The 22,160-nt window shown below is 39.6% G+C and overlaps 1 protein-coding gene across 2 annotated transcripts in view; it reads left to right on the forward strand.

Annotated features, from left to right (window-relative positions):
* LOC135099733 (hormone-sensitive lipase-like) overlaps window positions 1–16,426 on the forward strand; it is a 30,960-nt gene extending 14,534 nt beyond the window's left edge. For both annotated transcript variants that reach the window (XM_064002227.1, XM_064002228.1), the window contains exons 7-12: window positions 130–304; window positions 5,936–6,124; window positions 6,678–7,180; window positions 7,912–8,150; window positions 12,761–12,929; window positions 13,111–16,426. In XM_064002227.1, the coding sequence (XP_063858297.1) occupies window positions 130–304; window positions 5,936–6,124; window positions 6,678–7,180; window positions 7,912–8,150; window positions 12,761–12,929; window positions 13,111–13,380 (1,545 nt within the window). In that variant the 3' untranslated portion in view covers window positions 13,381–16,426. The remainder of the gene's footprint in view (window positions 1–129; window positions 305–5,935; window positions 6,125–6,677; window positions 7,181–7,911; window positions 8,151–12,760; window positions 12,930–13,110) is intronic.
* Window positions 16,427–22,160: the final 5,734 nt, after the last annotated feature.

Here is a 22,160-nt window from a genome sequence, read left to right on the forward strand (position 1 = left end):
ACTTGCTTTTTTTTTTTTTTTCAAGCATTTTTCTTTCCTGTGTGGATTCCTATCTTGTTTTTCTACTTCAGAGCAAAGATATTTATTGGGCAAAGTGATGACTGAGAGACACTGTAATACTGTTCCCAGGTGTTCCTTAGGGAGTGGGCAGCCAGCATTGGAGTTCCCATTCTCTCCATTGACTACTCCCTTGCTCCTGAGGCCCCTTACCCACGGCCACTGGAGGAGGTGCTGACAGTCTATTGCTGGGTGCTGAACAACTTGAAGATCTTAGGCTGCACAGGGAAGAAGATTGTACTCACAGGTAACACTGTCTAAAGATTACAGAAATGTTTTAGTTAAGATATTATTCTAAAACTTTCCTAGACCTTCCTGCTCTTTTTCTCCCCTCCACTTTGCTCAAGATGATCTTTTTACTCTCTTTGTGCTGTTATTCTCACTTATGTACATTCTTTTTACACATGTCATTTTTTGTTTTACAGTCATAACATTTCTTTGAACTCATTCCTTTTTACGTCCTATCATGTTACACCGTATTCTCTGCTAATTCACAATTAGTGTGTGTACTTATAATTATTCTTGTAAGTACTCCTTGTTTTTATTATAACTTTGCAAGAAATACAAATCTTTTTATTATAACTTTGCAAGAAATACAAATCATATATTATTGACTCAAATCAAAGATGGGAAATCTTGTCTGAATTTATATAGAAAAATCTTAAGTTTCTGTTAGGTACATGTTGTTATGACAAAAGTCTGTATGTAATGATAAAATTAATACAGTATAAGGAGGAGGAGGAGGCAGTAGACACCTGCCGAAACAATAATTACTCCCAGTGAGGTCTAAAGCACTGTTCACGGGGTGCTGTGAACTTATCATTAAATCCAGCTGTGACCTCACTGAACGTTTCCCTTTGTGTCTCACAACACAAGGGGGCAGTCACAGCCTGCCCTCCAAAGACAACTCTCTTCCTCCACACAAATTTACAAGCACCTAATAACACACACACCCTTCACTCAAAAATTTTTAAATCATCATGGCGACTCCTACACCAGCCTCGGAGTCCCCATCTGGCGAGGGGACCATAAATGTCCCCAGGTCGGACTGTCTTTCTGTCGACGACCCTAAGTGTCTTGACACCCCCCTCAACTTTTTCTTCATTAACTTCTGCAACATTCGCAGTCTAAGATCTAATTTTCAATCTGTAGAACACCACCTCTCCTCTTCTAAACCTCATCTTCTTTTCCTCACCGAAACTCAGGTGTCTGAGGCAACTGACAGTAGCCCCTTTTCTGTTCCCTCCTACTTTCTCTATCCTCATTTTCGATCCAAAGCTGGCTGCTGCGTTTATGTGCACAATGACTTAACCTGCTCTCGTGCCCACGCTCTTGAATCTTCTGAGTTTTCCACCATCTGGCTACGACTACAGAGTCACTCTCATACTAAATTTATCTGTGCTGTATACCTCTCACCTAACTCCTCTGACTATAAGAAATTCTTTGACTACTTAACTTCCAAAGTGGAGCACATTCTGACCCTCTTCCCTTTTGCAGAGATCTCCATTCTTGGAGACTTCAATGTTCACCACCAGCTTTGGCTTTCCTCTCCCTTCACTGACCATCCTGGTGAACTAGCCTACAACTTTGCTATCCTCCATGACCTAGAGCAATTGGTGCAACACCCTACTCGTATTCCTGCCCGTCTTGGAGATACGCCCAACATTCTTGACCTTTTCCTGACCTCTAATCCTTCTGCTTATGCTGTCACCCTTTCTTCTCCGTTGGGCTCCTCCGATCACAATCTCATATCTTTATCTTGTCCTATCACTCCAATCCCTCCTCAGGATCCCCCTAAGCGAAGGTGCCTCTGGCATTTTGCCTCTGCTAGTTTGGGGGGACCTGAGGAGGTATCTTGCTGATTTTCCTTGGAATGACTACTGCTTCCGTGTCAGAGACCCATCTTTGTGTGCTGAGCGCATAACAGAGGTGATAGTGTCTGGCATGGAGGCATACATTCCTCACTCTTTTTCTCGTCCTAAACCTTCTAAACCTTGGTTTAACACAGCTTGTTCTCGTGCTTTGCATGATAGAGAGGTGGCCCACAAAAGGTACTTAAGCCTTCCATCACCAGAATCTCATGCACTTTATATTTCTGCCCGGAATCATGCCAAGTCTGTTCTCCAACTAGCCAAAAACTCCTTCATTAACAGAAAATGTCAAAACCTTTCAAGATCTAACTCCCCTTGTGATTTCTGGCATCTAGCCAAAAATATCTCCAATAACTTTGCTTCTTCTTCTTTCCCTCCTCTATTTCAACCAGATGGCACCACTGCTATCACATCTATTTCTAAAGCTGAACTCTTTGCTCAAACCTTTGCTAAAAATTCTACCTTGGACGATTCTGGGCTTGTTCCTCCCTCTCCTCCACCCTCTGACTACTTCATGCCACCTATTAAAATTCTTCGCAATGATGTTTTCCATGCCCTCGCTGGCCTAAACCCTCGGAAGGCTTATGGACCTGATGGGGTCCCTTCTATTGTTCTCCGAAACTGTGCCTCCATGCTTGCACCTTGCTTAGTCAAACTCTTTCAGCTCTGTCTGTCAACATCTACCTTTCCTTCTTGCTGGAAGTTTGCCTACATTCAACCTGTTCCTAAAAAGGGTGACCGTTCTAATCCCTCAAACTACCGTCCTATTGCTTTGATTTCCTGCCTATCTAAAGTTTTTGAATCTATCCTCAACAGGAAGATTCTTAAACATCTATCACTTCACAACCTTCTATCTGATCGCCAGTATGGGTTCCGTCAAGGCCACTCTACTGGTGATCTTCTGGCTTTCCTTACTGAGTCTTGGTCATCCTCCTTTAAAGATTTTGGTGAAACTTTTGCTGTTGCCTTGGACATATCAAAAGCTTTTGATAGAGTCTGGCACAAAGCTTTGATTTCCAAACTACCCTCCTACGGTTTCTATCCTTCTCTCTGTAACTTCATCTCAAGTTTCCTTTCTGACCGTTCTATTGCTGCTGTGGTAGAGGGTCACTGTTCTTCTCCTAAATCTATTAACAGTGGTGTTCCTCAGGGTTCTGTCCTGTCACCCACTCTCTTCTTATTATTCATTAATGATCTTCTAAACCAAACTTCTTGTCCTATCCATTCCTACGCTGATGATACCACCCTGCACTTTTCCACGTCTTTTCGTAGACGTCCAACCCTTCAGGAGGTAAACATATCATGCAGGAAAGCCACAGAATGCCTGACTTCTGATCTCTCTAAAATTTCTGATTGGGGCAGAGCAAATTTGGTATTGTTCAATGCCTCAAAAACTCAATTCCTCCATCTATCAACTCGACACAACCTTCCTGACAACTATCCCCTCTTCTTCAATGACACTCAACTGTCCCCCTCTTCTACACTGAACATCCTCGGTCTGTCCTTTACTTATAATCTGAACTGGAAACTTCACATCTCATCTCTAGCTAAAACAGCTTCTATGAAGTTAGGTGTTCTGAGATGTCTCCGCCAGTTTTTCTCACCCCCCCAGCTGCTAACTCTGTACAAGGGCCTTATCCGTCCATGTATGGAGTATGCTTCACATGTCTGGGGGGGTTCCACTCATACTGCTCTTCTAGACAGGGTGGAATCAAAAGCTTTTCGTCTCATCAACTCCTCTCCTCTAACTGACTGTCTTCAGCCTCTCTCTCACCGCCACAATGTTGCATATCTAGCTGTCTTCTACCGCTATTTTCATGCTAACTGCTCCTCTGATCTTGCTAACTGCATGCCTCCCCTCCTTCCGCGGCCTCGCTGCACAAGACTTTCTTCTTTCTCTCACCTCTATTCTGTCCACCTCTCTAACGCAAGAGTTAACCAGTATTCTCAATCCTTCATCCCTTTCTCTGGTAAACTCTGGAACTCCCTGCCTGCTTCTGTATTTCCACCTTCCTATGACTTGTATTCCTTCAAGAGGGAGGTTTCAAGACACTTATCCATCAATTTTTGACCACTGCTTTGACCCTTTTATGGGACTGGCATTTCAGTGGGCATTTTTTTATTAGATTTTTGTTGCCCTTGGCCAGTGTCCTTCCTACATAAAAAAAAAAAAAAATAATGAATATACAGCAAATACTTCAGTAATTAATATAACCATACATCTTTTTTTTAAATAATACTGTGCTGACTTTGAATGATGAACAAATTAATATATATACCTATTGCAGTGAGCACATAATGGGACATGAAAATTAGAGTAACTACTAGGTAGTTTTCCATAGCAGAGGAGCTGAGAACAGTGTGTATCCTGGTTCACTGTGTTTCATCATTGACACAACAGCAGTGATCCAAGAAAATATCAGAGGTAGCAAATTCTTCTCAATAAACCCACAAAGAAAGCATATAGACACAATCAAGGAGACAAGAGTCACTGAGTTGTCACTCCTGGAATACACTACACCCTTTTGCCTTGAGGTGCACAATCAAGAATGGCATATTTCATCCAAAAATCTTAAATCTAGAGGATGGAGTCCCTGATGATTGAGGTTTGACAGTAATAGTATATCTCTCATATATTTCCCTCTACATATCTCCTATGCTATCTGTGTATCTGTCTATCCATCTATGCATGTATGTATCTATTTGTTTCTGGTGCTTAGCTCCCTCCATGAGTGTCCCACAAGGGAATGAACACGATAGAAGAGCCTCCACCTCTCCCTATCCAAACATTCCATTCTTGCTTGTTCCAGCACTTGGATTTCTACAAAAACCTCTTTCACACTTGTGCACCTTTACTCTGTCCTTCCACCTCCCAAGCTGCCTTCCTCTCCTGTTAGCACCTTCAACTTTGCTCACATAAACTTTCTTTACGAACTCTTTGCTCTTCATCTTCTTAATATGATCATACTATCTTAGTGTGTTCCTTTTCATGCATTCCACAGCTGCACAAAATATGTATGTCACTTTCACACACTCTCATACACACTCATTGCTTTCTTCCTTTCCTCCCCCCCTCCTTCATGTTACTCCACATATCCTTCTCAGATAGCTCATTTCCACACCCTTGATTGTTATTCCCTATTCCATGTCCAGGGTCTCAGATCTCTATGTCACTGTTGGTAGGAATATAATATTCCTTAAACATATTGCTGTGTTCATATCATGTCCACTCTACTGTACATACATCAGTCTCCCTGTTTTCCTGGCTAAGGGGTTTCTTTATACATAGTACATCAACAAATGGATGATAATAGTTTCCCTCTTACTTCCTCCATCTTGGCTCTATAGAGATTAATCTTTCTTCTATTCCAGTGTTCTCAGCTATACAAGCAACTACATTTGCTCTCTGTTAGCATTTCCTCCCTTCCTGCTGTATCTATGGATACTTTACTTTGCTACTTTACTTTGCTGGGATTCAACTTTTTGATGCTGTTAGTATCAGTGATTAGTGCAAGTAAATTGTGTATTACAGATTGAGCATTACTTATCACCAGGGATCAAGACCATATGTATTTCAACATTTTTCAGGTTGTAGAATATGCACAAACACCACTACACTTAATGCGGTTATGCTTCAAAAAAACTGATCATGCATAAATCATTAACATTGTCAAGTATTACTGTATAAGCAAAATATGCATCACAGAACATTTTGACATTAATCTAATTTGGTTATTCAGTAAGATCATGTAACACATTATGGCATCTTTTATATGATATTAGTATGAAAATTTTACTAAATTATAGAGTATTACCATTAAAAGATTTCTGGAATTTTGAGGGCTGTAAATTTTACATTTAGTGATGAAGGATTCTCAACTTGTATGAGTAAGTGTAAGTCACATTTCCTATTTGATATACAGTATCTTTGCTCAAGTCATCATTATGTGTTTCTATATTGTCATTGTTGTACTTTTCTACCTGTCTACCTTGTATCTCAAAAATAGGTGACAGTGCTGGTGGTAACTTGATAACTGGACTCACCATCAAGTGTTTGGAGCTTGGGCTACGTCCACCAGACGGCCTCTTCTTGGCATACACACCGTTAATGTTTGAGCTGATCCCGTCACCAGCCAGACTGCTTGCTGTCATGGATCCAATGTTGCCACTTGGTTTTGCTCTCAGATGTCTTAAAGGTGTGGATTTTATTGGAATGCACTTTATATACTGCTTATCTAGTCTATCCTGCTTTTGTGATTATTTCTCATGTTTTACTTGAAAGGTGAAAAATTGGTATACCAGCATATATATATATATATATATATATATATATATATATATATATATATATATATATATATATATATATATATATATATATATATATATATATATATATATATTATGTGTGTGTGTGTGTGTGTGTGTGTAACATGGTATTGTGTTGCACTTGGGCACAGAAATGTGCATCATAACACTTGCAGGAAATGCAGCAAGTATGGATAACATGTAGATCCTTTGTGGTACATTTCAGATTAATTAACACTTCATATTAATGAAAGAGGACAGTTTGTCACAAAAGAAAATAGTCACATAATTCTGGATCATTTAATAAGATGCTCAAAGTTTCCTCAAAGAATAGTTTGACATCTGCTGTCATGCACTTGCCTGTTGCTCACATTCACACATTATGCCTTATTTCTGTTTAATCTTAACAGTAGAAATATATATTTTTGTGGTTATTTACAGCTTATGCTGGTGTACCAAGTCAACAAGTGTCTCGGGTCACCACTCCTGGAGATTCATCACAGCCAGCACCTTCTCAGGTGGCATCCTCCCCTACCACACCCTCCATGGCCACCCCCTCCCAAGCCATGCCCTCCATGGCCTCCAACATGTCCACCACCTCAGAGAGCAATGGCCTCCCTAATGAAACTACAGCACCTCGCACTGTTGGTCAGAGCAAGGCAATCTCTGATACTCAGAGTGACACTGAGTCCTTTGTGGAAGTGTCAGAGAGTGATGTGAAGGATGCAGAGTTCATGGTCAAAAGTCCTTCATTTCACTCTGAGCCAGGTTCTGACACTCTCACCACTGTCTCACTCACCTCTGAAGCATCCAAGCTGGAGGACTCTACCAAAAACAGTAATGGCAGCGGAGATCAGAAACCTGAGGAGAAAGAGGAGCGGTCCAGAAGATATGTAACTGAGTTTTTAGAAAAGTATGTTCTCGATTCTCGAACAGACAAGCAGGTAAGTTATTAGAGTTGTTGTCCTAATTGTATCCATTTTGCAAATTTGTTAACTTTTAGAAATGAGTGTGGTATCCTAAAAATGTTGCAGGTCTTTTCCATAAGGTTTTACTACAGTGTTACTCGCAACTTTGGCATTCATGGTAACATGAGTATTACATTTCTTGCATATATATATATATATATATATATATATATATATATATATATATATATATATATATATATATATATATATATATATATATATATATATATATATATATATATATATATATATATATATTTATATATAATGAAATATGTAAAAGAACATCTCTTCACAGAAAATTACAAATCAAAAGAAAAATAGATTTACTGTGAATGTATAGCCCTGTCTCCATTTTAGAGTTTCACCAGTACTGAGACAAAGACTGCATCATATAGACAAGAAACATGTTTGCTTAACTTTGTGTGTATATCTGATAACCTTTCATAGTGACATGTTATACATATATTTGAGGACTTTCCCCCAAGTCAGTCATGAGAGTCTTAACTTACCTTTTTAATATACCTTAGAGTCATGCTATCTTGAAGAATGGTACGTGTGTGTGTGTGTGTGTGTGTGTGTGTGTATGAAGCATATCCATTTGATATTCTAAAATTGAGTGCTCTTATTTTATTTATTTATATATTACCAATTCCACCACTGACTGATACATGTCATTGCATTGCCATCTGTTACTATAATAGGGCAGAAAAGTACCAATCCTCCGAACTGGCAGTGAAGAGAGTGAACAAGAGGATGAAACTGTGCTATATGAGGCCCCAGGTGTAGGTGCTGGGATCACAGCCAGGCTGGGGCGGGCCAGGGATGCTGTGGTGAGTGGTATCTCAGCTGGCTTGACGTCATTTGGTCTGCGAAGAAAGGAGAGTGTTTCCTCACCCACCTCTCCTGTCAAGCCTGTCCCAACAGAAGAAAACTCAAAAAGGTGAGCATCAATAAAAAAAGTTGTTAGGATTAGAAATGTATACCATAGAATTCATAATTTATTATATGTTGTAATTACTAATTGGTGACTATATGAGAAAATTATGGGAAACTGAGGACTCTGGGATTTTTTTTTTTTTCTTCTTTTTGCAAGACACAAGAAGACACCATAAAGGTCTGAGTGTGAAGCTCAGATACCTCAGGTTGGAATATTTTGTCTATGTTTGGGTGAAGTTTAAGTTAAAAAAATTAAAAGAAAACTAAACAGGTCTATGTGTAAGAGATATGTGTGTTGTATATTCAGTGTTTGACTTTCAAACCAAAATGTTTTTTTTTTATTAATTAATTAATTTATTTATTTATATGTTTTTTTTCATAATGTTGGAGGGACATCAGCCAAGGGTAACAGAATTCCAATAAAAAAAAAAAAAAGTCCCACTGAGATGCTAGTCCCTGAATAGGATCCAAAGCAGTAGTCAAAAATTGAAGAATAAGTGTCTTGAAACCTCCCTTTTTGAAGGAGTTCAAGTCACAGGAAGGTGAAAATACAGAAGCAGGCAGGGAGTTCCAGAATTTACTAGAGAAAGTGATGAATGATTGAGAATACTGATTAACTTGTACATTAGAGAGGTGGACAAAATAGGGGTGAGAGAAAGAAGAAAGTCTTGTGCAGTAAGGCCACAGGACAAGGGAAGGCATGCAGTTAGCAAGATCAGAAGAGCAGTTAAGATGAAAATAGTGATAGAAGATAGCTAGAGATGCAACATTGCAGTGATGAGATAGAGGCTGAAGACAGTCAGTTAGAGGAGAGGAGTTGATGAGATGTAAAGCTTTTGATTCCATCTTGTCTAGAAGAGCAGTGTGAGTGGAAGCCCCTCCTCCTTCATACACGTGAAGCAAACTCCATACATGGAGTTTGCTGTGTTACCCGTACATTTTCTTCACTGGCACATACAAAAATTCAATCTGTCATTTACTAACTGTTTCCTGTAAGGCTTTGACTGAGTAGATTGTACACAAAAAATGATTACTTAGTGCTGTGCTGTGCCACTGGAGTATGTAGTGAGCCAAGGAGGGAAGGAAGGAGGTGGTGGCTCACCCAGCCTAGTGGTTCCCGTAACACACAACTTACACATTAATCTCTTGCAAAATAAAGCAAAATGCAGCATATGTGTATAAAGTATTTTGACTTAGAAATACTTGAACTATCATATCCTGAAGTATGTACCTTAACTCGCGGAACACCTTGTATGTGTGTGTGTGTGTGTGTGTATATATATATATATATATATATATATATATATATATATATATATATATATATATATATATATATATATATATATATATATATATATATATAAATTTTTTTTTATGTAGGAGGGACACTGGCCAAGGGCAACAAAAATCCAATGAATAAAAAAAACCCACTGAGATGCCAGTCCCATAAAAGGGTCCCAAGCAGTAGTCAAAAATTTAAGGATGAGTGTCTTGAAACCTCCCTCTTGAAGGAATTCAAGTCATAGGACAGTGGAAATACAGAAGCAGGCAGGGAGTTCCAGAGTTTACTAGAAAAAGGGATGAATGATTGAGAATACTGGTTAACTCTTGCATTAGAGAGGTGGACAGAATACGGGTGAGAGAAAGAAGAAAGTCTTGTGCAGCGAGGCCGCGGGAGGAGGGGAGGCATGCAGTTAGCAAAATCAGAAGAGCAGTTAGCATGAAAATAGCAGTAGAAGACAGCTAGAGATGCAACATTGTGGCGATGAGAGAGAGGCTGAAGATAGTCAGTTAGAGGAGAGGAGTTGATAAGACAAAAAGCTTTTGATTCCACCCTGTCTAGAGCAGCGGTATGAGTGGAACCCCCTAGAGACACATGAGGCATACTCCATATATGGATGGATAAGGCCCTTGTACAGAGTTAGCAGCTGGGGGGGTGAGAAAAACTGGCGAAGACGACTCAGAACACCTAACTTCATTGAAGCTGTTTTAGCTATAGATGACGTGAAGTTTCCAGTTCAGATTATAAGTAAGAGATAGACAAAGGATGTTCAGTGTAGAAGAGGGGGACAGTTGAATGTCATTGAACAAGAGGGGATGGTTGTCTGGAAGGTTGTGTCGAGTTGATAGATGGAGGAATTGAATTTTTGAGGCATTAAACAATACCAAGTTTGCTCTGCCCCAATCAGAAATTTTAGAAAGATCAGAAGTCAGGCGTTTTGTGGTTTCCCTGCATGAAATGTTTACCTCCTGAAGGGTTGTACATCTATGAAAAGACATGGAAAAGTCAGGGTGGTATCATCAGCATAGGAGTGGACAGGACAAGAAGTTTGGTTTAGAAGGTCATTGATGAATAATAAGAGAGTGGGTGACAGGACAGAACCATGAGGAACACCACTGTTAATAGATTTAGGAGGAGAACAGTGACCGTCCACCACAGCAGCAATAGAACGGTCAGAAAGAAAACTTGAGATGAAGTTACAGAGAGAAGGATAGAAGCTGTAGGAGGGTAGTTTGGAAATCAAAGCTTTGTGCCAGACTCCATCAAAAGCTTTTGATACGACTAAGGCAGCAGCAAAAGTTTCACAAAAATCTCTAAAAGAGGATGACCAAGACTCATTAAGGAAAGCCAGAAGATCACCAGTATAGCAGCCTTGACGGTAACCATACTGGTGATCAAATAGAAGGTTGTGAAGTGATAGATGTTTAAGAATCTTCCTGTTGAGGATAGATTAAAAAACTTTAGATAGGCAGGAAATTAAAGCAATAGGACAGTAGTTTGAGAGATTAGAACAGTCACCCTTTTTAGGAACAAGCTGAATGTAGACAAACTTCCAGCAAGAAGGAAAACTGTATGTTGACAGACAGAGCTGAAAGAGTTTAATTAGGCAAGGTGCAAGCATGGAGGCACAGTTTTGGAGAACAGTAGGAGGGACCCTATCAGGTCCATAAGCCTTCTGACGGTTTAGACCAGCAAGGGCATGGAAAACATCATTACGAAGAATTTAATTGGTAGCATGAAGTAGTCAGAGGGTGAAGGAGAGGGAGGAAGAAACCCAGAATTGTCCAAGGTAGAGTTTTTAGCAAAGGTTTGAGCAAAGAGTTCAGCTTTAGAAATAGATGTGATAGCAGTGGTGCCATCTGGTTGAAATAAAGGAGGGAAAGAAGAAGCAAAGTTATTGGAGATATTCTTGGCTAGATGCCAGAAGTCATGAGGGGAGTTAGATCTTGAAAGATTTTGACACTTTCTGTTAATGAAGGAGTTTTTGAAAGATTTTGACACTTTCTGTTAATGAAGGAGTTTTTGGCTAGTTGGAGAACAGCCTTGGCATTGTTCTGGGCATTGTTCTGGGCAGAAATATATATATATATATATATATATATATATATATATATATATATATATATATATATATATATATATATATATATATATATATATATATATATATATATATATATATATATATATAAACAGTGGAACCTCGGTTCTCAAAGTTAATTCATTCCTGAATGTCGTTTGAAATCCAAAATGTTAGAAAACCAAAACTATTTTCGCCATAGGAATCAATGTAAAATGGATTAATCAGTTCCCAGACACCAACCTACACTGTCTTAACTGCTTAAGACAGACACTTCCACAGCCAAGATGGCTGCTCCACAACATCTCCAGCTCACAAGTTATTTATCCAGAAAGGATGTATTGAATAAATTTAATGACACTGAATTCATCAGAAGATGCTGTTTAGATTGTGCAGGTATTCTCTTTGTCTCCGGTCTAGTGAGGGAAGCCTTACAGAGTGACACAGAGAGGAGCAATCAACTTACTGCCAAAATGAAGGTGGTCATAATGCTTAGACTTCTTGCTGCTGGGAAAAGCTACTGGAAAAATGCAGTTATGCAGTAGCAATGGCATTGGGGGTGATTGAGAGAGCCACGGGTGGCTCAGGATAACTCCTGAGCACCGAAAACTGTTTGTTTTATATAAAGGCTTTTCAACGGGACTATATTTATCTTACTTCTTTGAAATAAGGTTGAATTAATGTCTTACACCCTGTGTCTCTCCTCCAAATATATAAAAACATAAATTAATGCCTTGCACTCCGTCTCTTCTCCAAATACATAAAAAACTAAGTAAATATTTATAAAAACTATAAATTAATAATAAACAGCAGCTTTTGCTACGTCTTAATATTTGAAATAACTTTGTTCTAAAACTTAATTATGATGGTACTGCAACTGAAGCAGTAATTAATTCAAATTTTTTCCAAAAAACAATTTGTTCAAAAAGGGAGGCATTCAGTAACCGAGGTTCCACTGTATATATATAATTTTTGAGAATATACCCAAACTTTGGCACTGTGTAGGATTTGTAATATGAGGAAGGAAAATGAGTTGTGTAAACCAGTGGGGTCATGTGATGCCCTTAGAACAGGGATAACACATGTGAAGAAAGGGCATATAAGTGAAATTTGTGGTAGATGTGGAAGGCTTAGGATGTAGTATATTATGTGTAGAGTGATTCACATAAATATGTAATTGGAAACAGAAGTTGCAGAAGAAAAATGAGTGGTAAGTAATATAGTGGCTGTGTCATTCCCCCTTGTTCAGACAGTCAATGGGCCAGATTCTGCTGGGCAAGAACAACGTTTCCAGGAGGAACAGTCGCTGCAGTCTGATGGAGGAGTTTACAGGGGTGGAGCTGCTCAGTGACCACTACCTCAGCCCCCTCACTGCACCCAAAGAGATCCTGGCCAAGTTTCCTCCATGTGTCATCCTTGTATGATCAAGTTAAACTTCTCTTCAATAAATGAAATAATTTCATAAGTTTATGAAGATAGAGAAAGAATTTAATGAATACAATTATGTAAAATTCTATTACTGAGTGACATTTAAAATATTGTATATTATAACACAGATTTAATATTTCATTACTGACTTTTCTTTTTCATTAATTCTAGACTGTAGAATATGATTTCTGCTTGGATGATGATGTTACAATGGCCAAAACTCTCAAGTCACTGGGAGTCCCTGTCACACTGGACATCCTGCAACAGCTGCCTCATGGCTTCCTCAGTCTGTCCATGGTGTCCCAAGAGGCTCATGTGGGGTGCAAAAGATCAGTTTTCCACATAAGGCAACTCCTGGGGTTGGATGATGCCCCTGGCTCCCCTATCAGTGCTGATGCTGCTGCCACAACCTCCAACACTGCCACTGACAAAGTTACCTAAGTTGAAGAGATCTACAAGATTTTTGTTTTTTATCCAAAAGAGGTGGTAAGCTTATTATGGTGTATGATTTGTAGTTTTACAGTATTACAATCCTATTTGCTGAAGATTTTATATTACTTGCTGAACATTTTATATTACCTTTTTCATCATAGGCTTTAATTTATTTTATATTCATTAAAAATATATAACTGATTTTAGTAATACAAAAAGATAATAATTCTGAATCTCAGTTTTCTTTTAGTCAGTGCCAAAGAGGAGAATAATGTAGTGTGTACCAATTGAATTAGAAATTTGAGAATATTTTGCAAAACTGTATTCATGAGCACAAATTATCGTGCCACCACCATAATATGTGTAAACATTACGTTATTTATAGGTTTTAATACAAGAGCCATCCATTCATGTTCTAATTCAGGGATGGATTTAAACTACAAAAATTATAATACTTTTGAACATTATGTATACATACATAAAGTTTATTTCAGAACCTTTTTTTATCTTCATTGCTTGTACTTTGTTGCCTCATTCATTTGATGCCAAGTTTATTTCACAAGCTCTTTATCTTTATTGCTTGCATTTTGTTGCCACATTGAGAATAGCATAGGAATGATACATATTATATAATCTGCTGTGAGGGTACACAGAAATTATCCAGTGTGATCATATGACAAATTGGTGCTTTCTCTAGCTTCTTTAAAGGTGAGTTTTGTAAGGTTTTTAATGTGTCATCCTTTTTTATTTTCCATTTTTTAGGATATTAATTTTTTTTTGTTCCTGTTAGATCCAACACAGGAAAAAAAATTTTGGAAAATGTTTTATTATATATCTGCAATTTGGTTTCATTTTGGAAGTAATAAACCTGAGGATAGCTTTTTTGTTATACACAAAGATTTGTGCTTTAAGAACAATTTTTGAATGTGTTACAGTTGTAATAGTCACTGAATGATGACATAGTTTGGAAGTTTGGAAATCAAAGCATGTGATATACAAGTTATTCATTACAGACTCCTTGTGATAACTGTTAGAGCTCTGATGTACTGGCTTTTAGTCTTGAAAGTTTTGTAGGTGATCACTGTTTTGTGTAATGCCAGCTAAAAATTGTTCAGGATTTATTTTGCTCATGCAGTGCTTTGTGAAGTCTTTTATTTTACTCATAGGTTTGAGTTGGACTATATATGATGGCATTTTAATAATGAATGAATGAATGAATAATGAACCAGCCTTTGGAATTAAATGAAGTGGTCACCATGCATTACTGGCAATATGAGTGTTTCATATGATGAGATATACAAGAGAAGTGTTGAGGGAAATCTTTCTTAATAAAACTGTAAACTGTAATATGGGTATTCACTCATGGAGAAACTTGCTGTAGTATTAACTATGTATACTCAGAATATTTGCTTAAAGTTAACAAATGTAAATACTCATGCTCTTTTAGGGCTATGCAGTATATGTATTTTTTTTTTGTAGGACTCAATGCAACAAACACTAATGGAACAGCAACCTTCATTGAGTCTGTATGCAGATCTACATATACAGTCAACAGTGGAAGAAGCTGCTGATACAGATCTGTCAAAAAACATTTCCATATGTAATCCCAACACTGTGAGCTTTAGAATTAGAAGCGCTTGCTTACTTAGATAGAAAGTGCTTTGTGTAAGATGGAATCTCTTTTTACTTGTGATATATATTCAAGACAGGAGGTGCTGCTGTAGATGCAAACCACAAAGCAGAGTTCTATTTTGTTACTTTCGTTTAAGGTTTTTCCTCTCACTTACCTCAGTAAACACTTTTATGGCGTGTAAAGGTTTTCATGTCATTGTGACATCAAGGAAACCTCACAGTTGTGTGAAGTTCTGTACCCTCATGATGAGGTAATGCTGATACCCTGTCAATGCATAGTGATGTAGCATAACAAGCAACAGCATAATGGTGTAGCATAACAACCAACAGCATAATGATGTAGCATAACAAGCAGCAGCATAATGGTGTAGCATAACAATCAACAGTTAATGTGCATACTTAGGCTTAATTCTCTATTCTGTATTCTGTTCATTCTATATGTTAATGTGACCAAGTGGAATTACTGAGGTGTGTGTTGTTGAGTGGGGGGTTGATCAGCATGCGAGGTAAAGAGAGAGAAACATTTACAGTGAGGATAATATTTATGGTATGCCATATTTATTTTATAGTGTAAGTAATTGCATTACATACCTAATTATCTACCACTTTGAGTGCAGTTTTATACAAATTACCAGGTAGATTATATTTATTTTCACTGCATTATTAGTTTTGATGTGCAATTCACCATTTTCTTGAGTTTTAGTGATGAGTGACATCCTTGGGTGATATCATGGGTGTTGTTCCTTGCAGGACCACCTTCATAATGAGAATGTCATGAACAGTACGGGTGTGTGTGTGTGTGTGTGTGTGGCATTGGCAGAATGCTAGATGGGGTTTAAGTAAATTGTATAGATTAGAGATATAGAAAAAATTGCATAATATGTATTTTGTAAAGTTTAATAGAAAAAAAATGCAAAGATGTAATATGTTTGTTTGAGAGGCATCACAGTTACACAAATGCAGCTATGATGTGAAAATTGAGTCATTGCAAAGGTCTTTCAGTGTGGGAATGTCCAGAGCAATAGTTAATTTGTCATACGTACAGAATTTTGCTTATGGGCTTTGCATACTATTAATAGCATTTGCATAATGTAGAAGTAGGTAGTAATTAAAGATGACAACATGTCACTGATGAAGCCATATCACATAAAACAGACTTGCATAGTCATATTTTCTATCTGTGCAATATAGTCAAGTACCACATTGTGCAGCTTTGCCTTTGCTTTCTCCATGTTCACCAGGTGTTTGCTGTATATATTATGTCTGTGGTACTACCTTGTGGTTCTATCTTTCTATACTCTCCTGTGTACTTACATGTCACTTCAGTATCATTAGTGTCATGAAGTATCATATACATGAATAAAGAAATCAATATTTCTTATTTAATTTTTTGTATATAATATTATTAAAACTAAAACTGTAAGTGTCTTGTGTATATCCCATGAATAATAGTGGTATGTACTACAACTTACGTTGCAAACATTTTAGAATACAATATAAAGGATGTAAGCACATTACAGAAAATAAAGTATTTAGTCTGCAGAACCATCATTCAGGTACCCACATACACTGCTGACAGTGCTCTAAAGGAGAGATGTAAAAGCCTCACCCAACAGACACATGGATTTGAATCATACCAGAAAGGTGCTAAATTGTCTATATTCATTATGGATTTTGCAATACACCAGGAAATGCCAAAAAAAATTACAGTGACTGTACAGTCCTCCTGTGTACACTTATTATTGTACAAAAGATGGTTGTCATTAATAGGATCATAAATTAATATTTTGAAAGATATCATTATGTAATGTTTAGAGAAAATTAGAAAACAGTGCTCTAGAAAAAAAAATGTAATTTGGTTAAAATAGAATTACAAATCATGACACTGGATTTTGTGACAATTGCTCCTTAGCAAAGACTCTCTATACTAGGAGGATGTTCCATTCTAATGGGCGAGCTGATTGCTGTGTGAAGAGAGTGCCACCAAGCAGCCAGAGGGATAAAACATTCAGCCATCACGCAGAAAAATGTGGGGAGAGGCGCAATTTATCAGCTCATGCAGTTTTTTACTTCCATATATGTTGCAAGATGGGTATTCAATCTTGCTCAGCAATGTACTGTTTGGAAAAAGGATTTGTCTTTTTTTTGCCTTTTTTTTTTTTTAATCCCAAGAGAAGAGATAACTCTTAAAGATTCTGAAGCTCCTCCTTACTTTGTCAGATCAACTCATCATGTGTCTGAGGTCTGTGTCATTGATATTGTACTGGGCTTTTCAGATGACAGATTATGTATCACCCTAAAGGTTACATGGCATTGTGACCAAGCTATTTATTGTCATCCTTGAATCAAGCTCATAAATTTTCAAGTGTGGTATGAAGGTGGCCGCAGTGTGGAATTACCCGAGGCCACATGAGTCCCACCCAGTATACTCATTGCTGCAGTTTCTCCAGGATGCACTTTACTCCTGCATGACCACTGGTCTTTCCCTCATGTATCTCTCAGCAGCTCCTCTCGCTGAGATACAGGAACCATGACCAGGGAATCCATCTCACCTGTATTAGCATGTACTCAGTGTCGCTGTAGCATCCCTTCCCACAGACTCAACACTTCCCAACAGTTCATTAGATGCTAGGCAGTGGGACTCTCAGGGGACACAGCTTCCTTAGATGGTCTTTTATTGCCAGCTTCCTGCCAAGTGATTGATGGAAATAAGTCAGGGGTCTTCACGCTGATCTTGTTTCCATTTGTCATCCACTTCTGCTGTGTTGTGAGTCACTAAGTTTTCTGCACTTAACCTCTGGCTCACAGTGAGAGCAATGGACACACTGTGGTGCATAGGGGGCAACCAATGAAGCTAACCTCTGGCTCACAGTGAGAGCAATGGACACACTGTGGTGCATAGGGGCAACCAATGAAGCTATCAATGTTGTTGTAGATGCGGCCAGGGCAGTGCTCCATTTTGTAGTTGTGTTGTTTGAGCTTCCCAATCTACCCAGCCAGCTGTCTTTCAGGCTCCCTCAATGTCTTCAACCATCAGAGAGTGGCATGGCCCATACAGATGGTGAAGTGTGAGCCATAAAGGTAATGATGGAAGTGAGCAAGCCCCTTCATTACAGCAGCCAATTCCTTGTGCATATCACAATAATTCTTTCGGGCTTGCTGAACTTTGTGCTATAATATGCCACTACATACTCCTTGCCATCTCGGAGTTTGGACAGGATGGCTCCCTCCTGGCTCACATCAGTGTCAAGGATATATGGAAGTTCAGGGTCAGGATATGGCAACACTGGCACCTGCCCCAAGGCTTGCTTCAATGCCATGAAAGCTTGTTGGCAATCTTTGTCCCACACATACTGCACTCCTTTCCTGGTCAAGTTGTGAAGAGGGATGGCCTGTAATATGTGCACAGACTCAGGAAACGTTGCAGCTCTGAGACAGTTCTGGTTACTGGCCAGCCTTCCACTGCTGTTACCTTGAGTGGGTAAGTCTTTACTCTTTGTCTACCAACCACGTGTCCAAGGAACGACACCTTGGTCCTGAACGGTGTGCAATTTTTAGGGCTGAGCTTCAGGCCAGCAATTCTGAAATGACAGAATACTTCAGTCAGCTGTGCTAGCTCCTCCTCGATGTTTCCAAATACTAACACATCGCCAAGATATACTAATGCTGCCTTCCACGGCATACCTTCCAGCACACGTTCCATTAGCCATTCAAAACAGCCAGGGGCACTACACATCCCAAAGGCATAAAACTGGTGCCATAATCCTTGACCAAAAGAGAAGGCCGTCTTCTATTTATCTTCTGGTGCCATCTCAACCTGGTGATGTCCTGCCCAAGTCCAGGGTTGAAAATCACTGTACTCCAATGAGCACATCTGGTGTCATCACTTCTTGGCAGGTAAGCATCAGTGACAGTGACGGCATTCAGGGTCCAATAATTGACACAAAATCTCCTCCTCCCATCTTTTTTTGTCACCAGCACCACAGGTGAGCACCATGAAGTATTCGAGTGCTTTATCACTCCTGCCACCTTCATTTCTTGGGACTGCCTGCTGCCTTTCTCCCCATTCCAATGGAGGAACTTGACAAGGTGCCTGCTTAATTGGAAGACTGTCACAAATATAAATGTGATGCTGAACCAGCGAAGTGCGCCCCAAGTCTATATCTGTTACCAAACGCATCAGCATACTGTGCAAGCAACTTCCTCGCTTTATCTCCCGTCAGCCATCAACTGTGTCATGCTCCTCTCCACTAAATCCTCCAAATACTCAAGGCAATGCTTCTTCTTGCTGGTCATATTCATCCTTTGCTTCATTTTATCCATTCAGTTTATGTTTTGTCAAGGCAGTGGTGGCCGCAATGGTGGGTGTGGTGGTGTTAGTGTTAGTGTCCGTGGTGACAACAGCAGTGCACGCCAACTTTTTATGGAACCGGGAGGATCTTGCCTGCATGTCTCTCTTGTTCACTGGTTCACCTCTTGTGGGTTGCCAGGATGTAGTTGCATATGACTTACAACCTTTGGGCTTCTTTACCATTCTCACCAGGGGCTATACTAATAAAGGCTTAGGCTTCGATTCTAAGTTTGAGTCTAAGACCAGGAAAAGATTTCAGGTTGCATCTTAGTAAAGTTGTAAAATTAGTACAATGTCTCAGAAAGTGTCAGCATAGCTGGAAACATGTCAAGATAGTGCTAAACATGGTTAGGTACAACATAAGTTTTACTCTATTAATCATCCAAAAGTGTCCAATTTCTGATAGAAAATAAAACTTGAATTTTTCTTATGAAGATCCTAAGCTTTAATTAATAAAATAATATATTGGTGTGTGTGTGTGTGTGTGTGTGTGTGTGTGAGACAGTGTGGACACGTGGGTTGGGTGCGCGAACCGGCGAGCGGCTTCAAGACATACTGTAGGTGCGGAAGTGGTGTGGACAGCGGAGGAGCGTCACTCAGCCGTCACCTGCCACTTCGATCGGTTGTAGTACCCAAAGCACCTTTGAGCAAGCCTTCCGACTGTGCCCCACCTTGTAGCCTGTGAAATGAAGTGTTAGAGAAACACACTTGTGCCTTTGTATTTCCTGTGTCTGCCTGGTGTGATCTGTACTGACTCGGCCTCGCCTTGACTCACGTAATGAACCCTCCCTTTTGTTTAACGCTGCAGCCACCCCAGAGGCCGTGAGGAGGCCGGGGTTGGGGGAGACGTAGCAAGTGGTGTCAAGAGTGGGATCTCATCCTGTGCAAAGTGTTGGACTGAAAATTACGTGTCGTTGTTGAGCCAGGTCGCCAGTGCAGATGACAGACAACCAGGAAAACAACAATGGTGTCGATAGTGCATCGGGAAGTGAAGAGCCTAGCATGGCTGAGTTGCTGCGAACTCTAATGGCGGAAATGGACGCTCAAGCTCAGGCTCAGGCACAGAAAATGCACGCTTAGGCGCAGGAGCTTTGTAAGGCGGTGCAAAGAGGTCTGGACATCGTAAGAGACGAGGCGCGGCAGTTTGCAGAGGAGCTATGTGGTGGTATCAAGGCTGAGTTACTTCAGGATGTGCGAGACGCCCACTCAGAGGCACAGGAAGTGAAGGAAGACGTGGCAGCGGTGGAGGAGATGGGACGTGTCGTAAGGGAGGAAATGGCTGCAGTGGAAGAGGCGGATCGTGCCATGAAGGAAGAAGTGGCCTCCTTGCGACAGACTGTGATGCAGCAGACCAGCTACAGGCAGAGCGAGGACGGAGTTGCAGTCGACGAAGAGCCAACAAGGTGTGCCCCGCTCACGAATGGGCGGTGCAATAGTACTGTTGGCTTCACTCTGTCTTGCTAACAGCTAAAGTTAATGTATGAAAAACATGGCAGGTACAGTGAAGCTACCTTGTTGTTCGACTCTTGGGCAGATCGATCCTATGTGTCGAGTGAATTTAATTTGTAAGGAAGGTTAGGCCTACATGGATATCTTCTGAACAGATGTCCTATTCTGCCTTTGGGGGAAGTGGGGAAGCAAGAGTTCTAGATCTGCCCAGTGTAATATTTATGACCTGAATTTAGTGGATGTTAATAATGAAGTTGTGTGTTTACTTGCCGCTGAAGTGCCCACAATATGTGCTCCATTATTACGTCCTTGTGTTCCAGCTGAAACCCTACTGCAATTAGCAGATGAGTATGAGCGGGACAGGAAGGTAAATGCTGATATTTTGATAGGACTTGATGCCTATTGGAAATTTGTAATCCCCAACAAAAATTTGCAGGTTGAGGCACTAGTGGTTCAAGAGAAGGTGTTTGGTTGGATCCCGTCTGGGATTTGTGCTTTGGCATCCAAGGGAAATGTTAAGTTGTCTCTGATGTTATGCATTAACAATTTCAATGAGAATGAGTTACATAAGTTTTGGGATTTAGAGTCAGTGGGAATTTGTAACAAGGAAGTACATCCTGATGTTAGCAACCATCCTGTGTTAAAATCTCTTTCATTAAGTGTAAGGATGATGATAGATATGAGGTTGCTCTTCTCTGGAAATCAGAGCATAAGTGTAGCCTCCAAAATAATGAAAGGCTTGCAAGAAAAAGGTTATGTTTGGTGCATAAATTTACATCCAATCCTAAACTTCAGGAGGAGCATGATGCCGTATTTGAGGGTTACAAACAGGAAGGCATCATTGAAGAGGTACCTGAGGGTGAGATGAACAGCTCATACCCCACATTCTACCTTCCTCATCATCCTGTCGTCAGGGAAGTCAGCACCACAAGTCTTTGACGCATCTGCTGTGAGCTATAATGGAGTCTCATTAAATCACTGTCTTGAGGTGGGTCCCCCTCTTAACCCACAGTTGGTAGAGGTACTTATTAGGTTCAGAAGGTGGAAGGTTGCCTTAACTGGTGATATAACTAAAGCTTTCCACCTGATTAATGTAAGGAAAGAAGACAGGGATGTGTATAGATTTCTTTGGAACTAATGGTAACATTCGGATAATGAGATTTACTATTACTAGAGTTCCATTTGGCAATAAAAGTAGTCCATTTCTGTTGAACGCAACTGTTAAACATCATCTTAAAAGCTTTCCTGATTCTGAAGTTATTGCAGAGCTAAAGGATAACCTATATGTGGATGACTGGTTGTCAGGAGCTGACAGCGCAGAGGAAGCTTTTGCTAAGTTTGATGAGGCACGGTCAGT

The sequence above is a fragment of the Scylla paramamosain genome, chromosome 4 (genome assembly GCF_035594125.1).
Source record: "Scylla paramamosain isolate STU-SP2022 chromosome 4, ASM3559412v1, whole genome shotgun sequence".
Classification (NCBI taxonomy): domain Eukaryota; kingdom Metazoa; phylum Arthropoda; class Malacostraca; order Decapoda; family Portunidae; genus Scylla; species Scylla paramamosain.